The following is a 10951-nucleotide window of genomic DNA, read 5'->3' as shown; positions in this document are numbered from 1 at the left end:
TGAATGGTTTACAAAGCCAATTTTTTATGTGGATATTTTGAAATTATTTTGATAATGCACTTAATATCAATACAATTAAGTTAATTAGATACTTAAAATTTCACATTCATGCATGCATATACTTAGAATTAATTTTTTCATCTCACAAGAAATAATGCATTTGCGCATGCAAAATGCCTACTGGAAATAAGCATGAAAAAGAAATGTGATTTTTGCATACATACATACATACATATGTATATTAGAAATATGTTTGCATACGTTTGTCTATTTGCTTTGAATTCTTTATACATATGTAGATCTGTATGAGAGGTGTATGAGCTGGGTTTTGAGGCAAGTCATGTTTTTTTCTGCCCACATGAATATGGATGGTAGATGTTATATTAATTCAACACTTTGCTGAATAATAAACCTTGATGTAAATGAATGGTTTACAAAGTTATTTTTTGTGTTATGATATTTGAATAATTTTGATAATAGACCTAAATTCAATACAATTTAGTCAATGAGATACTTAAAATTTCATATTCGTGCATGCATATACTTAGAATTATTATTATTATTATTTATTAGAGAAATATGAAATATAACACTAACTGATAGAGCACTCTAGCTACTTAGGCCTACGGTGCTATTGCGTTACTTAGAATTAATTTATTCATCTCACAAGAAATAATCCATTTGCGCATGCAAAATGCCGACGGCAAATAAGCATGAAAGAAAAATGTACAAGTCTGCTGTTATTTTCTTTTCCCTAACATCAAATCATGGCATTTTACATTTCAATGCAAACGCTATATTTATTTCTGTTGACTACGTTCCGCTATGTTGACTACGCTCCGCTATGTTAACTCTCTACTGTTAACTTCCTACCCTCGTTTTGATGTGTTTTGACATTTAACCTGCCCATTCGTTCCTGAGCCTTCTCTATGAATTTACGTTCTCTGGCTATAACTGTGGATCGACTAGACATGTGAGATCAGAGTGTAGAGAGGAAACGAAATGTTTCAAATGCAATGGAAATGGTCACATTGCGAAAAACTGCGCAAAACAAAACGTCAACTTAGTTTCAAAGAGGTTTAAGCAAATGAGAATAGGTGGGAACAGTGTGAATTGTCTTGTGGATACTGGTGCAGATGTCACGCTCATGCGGTATAGCACTTACAAAAGATTATTTCAGCAATACCCTCTAAAAGCAAACAGCATAAAGTTATATGGTTTAGGTAACAAAAATACCGACGTTCTAGGCATGTTTTCTAGTACTATTGAAGTAGATGGCTTGAAAACCGAGCATACAATCCTAGTGGTAGACGACAATAATATAATGTTCGATGCACAATTGGATTCGACCTAATAGAAAAATTCACGTTGACGGTGAATGCGACCGGGTATACATTTACAGAGAAAGGCGTAGACACCAGTATAGCAACAGTTTTTAATGTTCAAGGCGTGGACGAAATTGATGTGCCGCATAAATACAAGAATATAGTAAATCAAATGGTAATGAACTATTCGCCAAACAATGCAACTGAAAAATGCCCTGTACATTTGAAAATTATTCCCAGTAATGACAAAATATGTTTTAAAGAAAACCCCAGTCGATTGTCGGCAATGGAAAACGCGGTGGTAAAGCAGCAAATTGAAGATTGTTTACAAGAGGGTGTTATTCGGGAGTCTGTTTCCGATGTAGTAAGCAAAGTATTGGCGAAAAAAAAGATGGCACGTTCAGAATGTGCATTGATTACCGAAAATTGAATTGTCTCGTTTTAAAAGATCGCTTTCCAGTACCAATTGTAGAAGATGTTTTAGAAAAAATGCAAAGTGCCAAATTCTTCACGGTTATGGACCTCAAGAATGGCTTTTTTCACGTGCCGGTAGAAGAAAATAGCAAAAAATACACAGCGTTCATAACAAAGCAGGGCGTATTTGAGTTTAATAAAGCACCTTTTGGATTTTGCAATTCGCCAGCTGTTGTGCGCTTTCTGAACATAATCTTTCAGGGCCTGCGCAACGAGGGTATAATGGAGTTGTATGTAGACGATATAGTTGTGTTTGGGCAAACAGCAAAAGCGTGTCTAGCAAATATGCAAAGGGTTTTGCAGCGTGCACAATTGTACGGTTTAGAAATCAAGCGGTCGAAGTGCCAATTTTTACAAAATCGCATAAATTTTCTTGGTCATACCATACAGGATGGCAAAGTCTGGCCTGGCCATGAAAAATTGAAGGCAGTAAAAAATTTTCCTACACCAAACAACTTAAGAAGTGTACAAGCTTTTCTTGGTTTGACAGGTTATTTTAGGAAGTTCGTCCAAGATTATGCGTTGATAGCGAAGCTGTTGACTCAGCTTCTTAAAAAAGATACAGAATTCAAGATTGCACACGAAGAACTGGCAGCAGTAGCTATGTTGAAAGCAATATTGGTAGAAGAGCCGGTCCTAAAGATTTTTAAGCAAACGGCAAAGACTCAGCTTCACGTTGATGCTTCTAAATATGGTTTTGGCGGTGTACTCTTACAGCTACAGGACGGTAAGTGGCATCCAGTGTATTATTGGAGCAGAAAGACTACGCCACACGAATAAAAGTTGCATAGCTATGTTTTAGAAGTAAAAGCTGCTTATTTGGCAACAAAAAGACTGCGACATTACTTACTAGGTATTGAGTTCGTTTTAGTCACGGATTGCTTAGCGTTCAAGCAGACGACAACGAAAAAAGACGTTCCACGCGAAGTTGCTCAATGGTTAATGTATTTGCAAGATTTCAATTTTAAAACCGAACACCGAACTGGGAACAGGATGAAACACGTGGACACGCTAAGTCGCTATCCAGTTTTTGTTGTTACATCTGAAATTCGAGCACGAATAGTAAAAGCCCAACAAAGCGATGAACATTTGAAAGCTGTAGCAGAAATTCTAAAAGAGAAAGCGTATAGAAATTTTGTTATTAAAGATGAATTGATCTACAAACAATTAAGTGGGCGTGACGTTTTAGCGGTGCCAAAAAGAATGGAGAAAGAAATTATTGATAAAGCGCATGGTGTCGGGCATATGGGTGTGCAGAAAACTATGCACGGAATTGAACAAGACTACTTTATCCCACATTTAGAACATAAGGTCAGACAACATATTGCTAATTGTATCGAGTGTATATTACATAATCGTAAAATGGGGAAGCAATATGATTTTTTTCATATCATAAATAAAGGCGATACACCATTGTGTACAATTCATATTGATCATCTAGGCCCATTAGATACAACAGCGAAATGTTACAAATATATTTTTGCCTTGATTGATGGTTTTAACAAATTCAATTGGTTATTTGCAACAAAGTCGACAGACGCCGAAGACGCAGTGAAACATTTGACCACGTGGGTGGATATTTTTGGCAGCCCACAAAGGATTATAAGCAATAAGGGCCCAGCATTCACTTCAAAATTATTTAAAGAATTTTGCGCTGGACGTAATGTTGAGCATGTTGAGACAACCACTGGCGTTCCAAGAGGCAATGGACAAATCGAAAGAGTAAATCGAGTTATCCTCTCAGTTTTATCAAAGCTGTCAGCAACGGAACCAAGCAAGTGGTACAAGTACATAGGACAGGTGCAGAGAGCAATTAACTCACACGTTCATTCGGCAACTAAGTACACACCGTTCGAAGTACTCTTTGGAGTAAAAATTCGAAGCGAGACACGGCCGGACGTGGTAAGAGCGATTGAAGAAGAAATTTTAACTGTATTTGCAGATGAGCGGCAGAAGGTTGGGATGGAAGCGAAAGAAGCTATTCAGAAGGCACAAGCAGTATATAAGAAGAACTTTGACAAAAGACGCAAACCTCATACTGGGTACCAAAAGTTTGATTTGGTAGCGATTAGACAGACACAATTTGTGGCGGGCAAGAAGTTGAGCAGCAAATTTATAGGTCCGTATAAAATTGTAGAAGTTAAACAGAATGGCAGATACAAGGTTGAAAAGGCAGCAGATTTCGAGGGACCAGGACAAACATCTACAAGTGCAGACAACATGAAGCTGTGGAAATACATAGAAGACGCACAAGTTTTATCATCCGGGTCAGATGATGATCAGGATGACCGAGTGTAAGGAGGTGGCATCATTGTTCGTCGTTGGCATCAGCAGTCGTTAAGTCGCCGAAGTAGAGAGCAGTCGTTAAGTCGCCGAAGTAGAGAGAAGTCGTTAAGTCGCCGAAGTAGAGAAAAGTCGCGAAGTGGCGTGGTCTACATTATAATTCAATAAACATTGTTAAATACCTTCAATAAACATTATAATTCAATAAACATTGTTAAATACCTTCAATAAACATTGTTACATACATATGTTCTTAAAATAATATATAACAATTTGTCGATTGTCATTTTCCTTATATAATTATAAATAAAATAAGCAATCAAATAAATTCTATAGCGTAAAGTTGAAAACCAAAAACCTAAAATTCCTCTTACATTTTGAAAGTTTTCTCCATTTAATGGCTTATAACTTTTTCTGTTACTTTTGATTTTTTTTTTTTTAAATATTTTTAAACTCAGCGAGTATAGAACACCTTCCAATAAAATGACACTTTCTCATTTTTTTCTTGGCATCTAATACAAGCATACCAAATCGTTCTTTGAAAATTATTCAGATACTTTCGTCAAAAGTTAACCAGAATTCTGAGCCTATTTCATTAAGATGTTTATACCAGAAAATGGTTTTTCATATCACGTACTACGACAATTTATGCGAGAGTCTGCTTTCTATCTTATATATAAAAATGGAGACGTTTTTTTGTGTTCGTTAGTCGCCGATTCACGCCTAAACGCATTCACCGATTTCAATCAAACTTTCTCAGATCATTGGTATTGGTCCATAGATGGTTTATGTGAAGTTTTAAAGAAATCGGTAAAAGTACGCGTGCGTTGTGTTAGTGTGAAAAATACAATATTTGCGTGTTTCCCTTATACGGACATTACGTATACGGAATGAGAATACACGCAAAGGAATAGAATATACACAGACATGAATAACATTGTTTCGATGTTGAGTGACGTATGCGACTGTATTATTCGTAACGCAATAGTTGTCCTCTCTTTTCTTTCCTTTTTATGCATGCGTGACACGGCATCAAAACACATTGTTTTTTTTTAAGCTGGAAAAATATTTTGAGCTTCATTTGAACGTTTTATGATTTAGATAAAATAAAAATTCGTTAAATATATTGGAGGTTGAATTAGTTTTAAAGGTTTTTTTCGAAGATTTGGGGCTTTATTGTGAAAAAACGGTACAAAATATTTTATTCGAAGTATTGGCCATCGCTAGCTACAACTTTCGTCCATCTTTCGGGCAATTTCCGGATGCCGTTTCTCCAAAATTCTGGCCGCTGCTTGGCTATCCATGACTCAACCCATATTTTGGTAGCCTCGTACGAGGAGAACCGCTGGTCCGCCAAATCGAGACTCATATGCCGGAACAAATGATAATCGGAGGGAGCTATGTCTGGACTATACGGCGGGTGGGGTAACACTTCCCAGCCAAGCGTTCCAAGGTATTTTTTGACAGGTTGAGCAACATGCGGCCGAGCGTTGTCATGTTGCAAAATAACCTTGTCGTGCCTTTTTACCGTTTCCGGCCGTTTTTCTTTCAATGCCCGGCTTAAACGCATCAATTGCAGTCGGTAACGATCCCCCGTGATTGTTTCGCCCGGTTGGAGCAGCACAAAATATACGACGCCGACCTGATCCCACCAAATGCAGAGCATGATTTTCTTGCCGTGAATATTCTGCTTGGCCGTCGACGTTGGTGCGTGGCCGGGCAAACCCCATGATTTTTTGCGTTTTGGGTTATCGTAGTGGATCCATTTTTCGTCGCCAATCACCACCCGATGCAAAAAACCCTTCCGATTTTGTCGCTCGATCAGCAATTCGCACGTAAAAAGTCGCCGTTCGACGTCGCGCAGCTTCAACTCGTACGGGACCCAAAGTCCTTGCTTTTGGATCATTCCCATCGCTTTTAGACGCTTGCAAACGGTTGATTTATCAACGTCCAATGATTCAGCAAGCTCTTCTTGGGTTTGGCACGAGTCCTCGTTTACCAATTCCCCCAATTCCGCGTCCTCGAACTTTTTGGGCTGGCCAAGACGCTCCTTGTCTTCGGTGTGAAAATCACCACTTTTGAATCGTCGAAACCAGTACTCACATGTTGAAATCGACGGAGTATAGTCTGGGTAGGCCTCCTGCAGCAATTCACGGGCTTGGGCTGTATTTTTTTTCAAATTGAAGCAGAAAAGCAAAGCTTCCCGCAAATTGCGTTTCGACGGCACGAAAGTTGACATACTCGGAGCACGAAAACACTGCGTTGTTTATACTTCAGCGAAATGACAGATACTGATAAACAAAGCCTAGGGATGAGGCTTTATCATGAATATATATTCAGTATTGCCAACGCGATAAAGTGATAAATAGCGCCATCTGTGTGTCACCTTTAAAACTAATTCAACCTCCCAATATTTGATTCCATTAATAACCATAAGCCTGTATTTTTCGAAGTTCAAAGTTTTTGGACAAATATCCAAATGTTTTCCGAACGTAATTTTTGGTTTGGCGATATTCCGCACAACGCTTAAATCTTTGCCATTGTACCAAACTTTTCTAACTGCGATTTCCGGCCGCCTTTTCTAAAAATCACAATTTCCAATTTACTTGGATTCGCTTCCATATTCCATTCGGTGCAGTACTTCTCTAGTCTACGTATCCTAGCAAGCATGATTCTTGGATTATCTGCTAACATCATAATGTCCGCGTACAGCAGTAGCTTTCGATTAATGTTTCCAACCCAAGACTGTGCTAGTCTCAAAATAATCAGACACTTCCTGATTATGACATACTGGATCGGAAGCAGATTGTGATCGGGCTGGAGCAGTAAACATCTGTAACCTGAGTAGGCGGAGTGAAATCTAACTGAAATGACTTACAGAAGAGTTTATTGTTTCTCCGCCCTATTAAAACCTGGCAGGTCTCACAAAGCGCGTAGTCTTAAGCCACCATGAAGGTTGGGTTGAGATTACTCCCCACTAGTTCCGGCTTGAAGTCTGGCTCTGAACCCTGGTACCCATAAGGACCAGTGTCAACCCCAGTATAGCCCCCCTGTTCCATAGATAACCATAGGACTTACGGAAACTACATACTCGTGCAGATATAGCGGCTGTGAGTCTGAGTCCATAAATCATGGACAAAGTTGAAAATAAAAAACAAACCGCAATGAAGAAAACAACAACAATGCGGTTTATGAAGGAGCTGCAGTCTTTAGGAGGAGTTCTGTTATCAGTAGAACCCCACCGCAACCAGCAGCCGCTACAACTAACACACCGGCGACAAACAAAGCAGTTGAAAGTAATTCAGCTTCCTTAGCAGCCAACGACGAACCAACAGAGTAGCAGCGCACACAATCTCCATCCACGAGTGCATCTCAGGTACCCCAAGACGCCACAACGAAGACAAGCAACAGCGGCAGCTGAACTCCTCGCGGGTGATGGACAGCCACCAAAAAAACCTGACATCGCCATCGGAGCCAAAAGCTTGTTCTTTAGATGATTTGATTGCGCGCCTTGGAAAGGAAATCGACGGACTTATGGAATATTCTGACACCCACCGCAATGTCCACAATGACATAAGGAAAATGGTTAGCAAAATAAAATTTCCACACACGGAGGTGACCATGCAGTTGAAAGAGGAAAAGATGCCTAAAATGATTCGCAGCCCTTTGCAGATGCGCAAAACAGCAAGAGGGGCTGAAAAAGGAATTATTTCGTCAGAGAAAAGGCTAAAACCAGTCCAGAATCGATAGCACACGAAGGAGCAACATCACCTGACCCCAAGAAAATAAGGTTAAAACCGCCGCAGAAACCGAAATCCTCTGCGACCACAGAAAAATGGCTGATGGTTCAGAGGAGAAACAAGCCAACAAAGGCTAAAAAAACCCCACTGGTCGCTCCGACCTAGATCTGACGCGATTATACTCCACAAAAAGATGGAAGGCACAACTTACGCGGACATGGTACGCGCAGTGAAATCCAGCGTAAAATTTAAAAATCTCAGTGAGAGGGTCAAAACAATGCGGACAACACAAAAAGGTGGGCTCCTAATAGAGTTAGAAAAAGGGAAGAAGGTGACTCTACTCATTACCAGAAAGCCTTTGAAAAAGCGGTGGAAAGCATTGCAACGGTTAAACTGAAAACCCACACTGTAACATTACAATGCAAAGGTCTCATATCCGCCTTAAACACAACTGAGGAGCTACTCGAAGCAATCACAGAGCAGGCGCAAGTATGAAAGCCGTCAAAAGTGTCCACACTTCATTTGGAGGCCCTCAGTCTGTCTACATTGCACTTCAGGCTGAAGATGCTAAGAAGGTACTAGCGCTTGGATCTCTCAAGGTGCGCTGGGTACGGTCAGGGGTAACCGAGGTTATACCACCAAAAAGGTGTTTTAAATGTTGGGAGTCTGACCATGTTGCGACAAAATGCAACGGACCAGATCGCACAAAGCTTTGCAGGCGATGCGGTAAAGATGGGCACCAAGCAGCAACTTGCAGAAACGCTGAAAAATGCGTTCTATGCGAGGGATCACATGCGGCGCTAGATGCCCTCGCTATCAAGAAGCAGTACGCAAAATAAGAACATGAAGATTTTGCAGCTAAACATTAAACACTGTGAGGCAGCACATGACCTGCTAAGGCAAACGCTTGTAGAAAACAAAGTGGATGTGGATCTCCTCTTGGAAATTTTCGTAGACATCAACTCGCACAATTGGATGACCGATTCTGACAAGCTAGCAGCAATCTGGGTGGTGGGCAGTAAAACACCCCAGAATAGGATATCTGTTGCAAATGCCGGATTCACATGGGCGAAGCTAGATAGTTTATACTTAGAAGGTTTTGATCACATGATGACAGCACTGGAATTTTAGCTAAGAGAAAAGTTGCCGATTCTCATCGCAGGAGACTTCAATGCATGGTCGAGGACATGAGGTAGTCGGTACACAACTCCGTGATGGCGATTAATAGAAAAAACTATGGCAGCAATAGACCTTGTTCTGCTCAACACCCCAGGAGTGAAAACACTGCGCCAGTAATAATCGACCTCGCTTTTACAGATTCCACCGCGAAAATTTGTTAACTCACAGCGATCATATGGCTATAGTAATTGAGATACACAACGCTATACAACTGCCAGAATAACGAAGGACGCGACAAAAATGGAAAAAACTTGCCTTCAACGCTGAGAGCTTCCAATTCAGTTGGAGAAATGTCACTGTCTTCCGCACTGCGGCGGAAGATATGGCGGAACAGATTTCCGAAAATATGAAAGAAGCGTGTGATGCAGTCATGTCAAGATGCAGATTCAACAACAAAAGAAAACCCGTCTATTGGTGGACAATGGAGATAGCCAGTATGCGCAAAGCCTGTAATAAAGCTCAAAGAAAAGCGCTAAGAGCAAGACATCGTCCAACATGGGCAGTGCTGCACGCCAAATACCGTGAACTCAAATTTGAGTTGAAAACAGCTATTAAACAGAGCAAAACCCGATGCTTGGAGGAAATGCGAAACAGCGCTGACAATGATCCCTGGGGCCTTCCCTACAGAACGGTTATGCAGAAAGTGAAAACACCGCAACCTACTTGCCACATCCTGCTCAGCCAAGTGGTAATGGAGCTCTTTCCCCAACAGGAGGAAATTAGTAACCATCACCAAATGGTGATTGACATCGACTACATTCCGCCAGTTACAACAAAAGACGTCTTAAGCACGTTAAGGCGTATAAAAGACAACAAGGTACCAAACCCAGACGGCGTTCCTAACATTGCACTTAAGCAGTGCAGGCGACGCCAGAAGCCTTTGCGACTATGTATGAAGCATGCCTTAATGAAGGGACCTTCCCGCGCAGATGGAAATTGCAACGACTAGTGCATTTACTCAAAGCAGACAAGCAACCAAATCAGTCCTCGGCATACCGACCCGTTTGTATGCTCGACACCGTGAATAAGGTGCTTGAGCGCATCATTTGTAACCGGTTACATTGCTATCTGGAGTGCCCAGCCGGCCTATCTGATAAACAATGTGGCTTCAAACGGGCTAGATCGACAGTGGACGCTATTGAAACTGTGACAAATATAGCGCGCGGCGTCATTATCGGAGGACACACACGGATGAAGTTCTGTGCAATTGATCCCTCAGGGATCAGTTTTTGGACCCTCACTGTGGAATGCCATGTACGACGAAGTATTAAGGTTAAAATTGCCGGATAAAGCAACACTGGTATGCTATGTCGATGACCTCGCTCTCTTGCTCACGGACAAGAAGCTAGACCACCTGCAGGAGAAGTGTAATGATGCAGCAGCTGGGGTCCAACTATGGCTTTCTGCAGCGGGGCTGAAGCGGTCCTCGTAACTGCGCGTAGAAAAAAAGAGTGCATGAAATGGTGAATAGGCGGCCATGAAATACTGTCGCAAGAGGCAATAAGGTATTTAGGCGTAATGATTGATGCACGGCTCTGTTTTAAGCAACATTTAGCAACTGTGGGTTCCAAAGCTGCGGCAGTCAACGGCGCTCTTACAAGAATTCTTCCAAACATAGGGGGACCGCAGGGCCCAGAAGGCACCTCCTGGCAAGCGTGGTGAATGCAGTCATCTTATATGCTGCTCCTATATGGGCAGGAGCTAAGCCATCAAATGTTAGACCAGTAGTTAAAGTGCACCGGCGGAATGCACTAAGAGTGACGTGCGCATACAGGATCGTATCAATCCAAATAGATGTACTTGTGCAGGAAATGGGACAACTTTATGATAGACAAGGAGTAAAGCCGACCACTGAAGCGAAAGCTGCAGAACGTCTACATTCGTTAGAAAAATGGAAAAGCAGACTCGTCTGTAAACGGACGTTGGACCTATAGACTTATCCCAAAAATT

The 10951-nt window shown here is 41.2% G+C and overlaps 1 protein-coding gene across 1 annotated transcript in view; it reads right to left on the bottom strand.

Moving 5' to 3' along the window:
- Positions 1–211: 211 nt before the first annotated feature.
- Positions 212–10951, bottom strand: part of LOC128869277 (calcium-dependent secretion activator-like) — a 60761-nt gene continuing 50021 nt past the window's right edge. The window contains exon 4 of the mRNA XM_054111814.1: positions 212–4231. Within this exon, the coding sequence (XP_053967789.1) occupies positions 4108–4231 (124 nt within the window). The 3' untranslated portion in view covers positions 212–4107. The remainder of the gene's footprint in view (positions 4232–10951) is intronic.

This window comes from Anastrepha ludens, chromosome X, assembly GCF_028408465.1.
Source record: "Anastrepha ludens isolate Willacy chromosome X, idAnaLude1.1, whole genome shotgun sequence".
Taxonomy (NCBI): Eukaryota; Metazoa; Arthropoda; class Insecta; order Diptera; family Tephritidae; genus Anastrepha; species Anastrepha ludens.
Note: the sequence above shows the minus strand (reverse complement) of the source record. Positions and strands in the feature narration are given on the sequence as shown.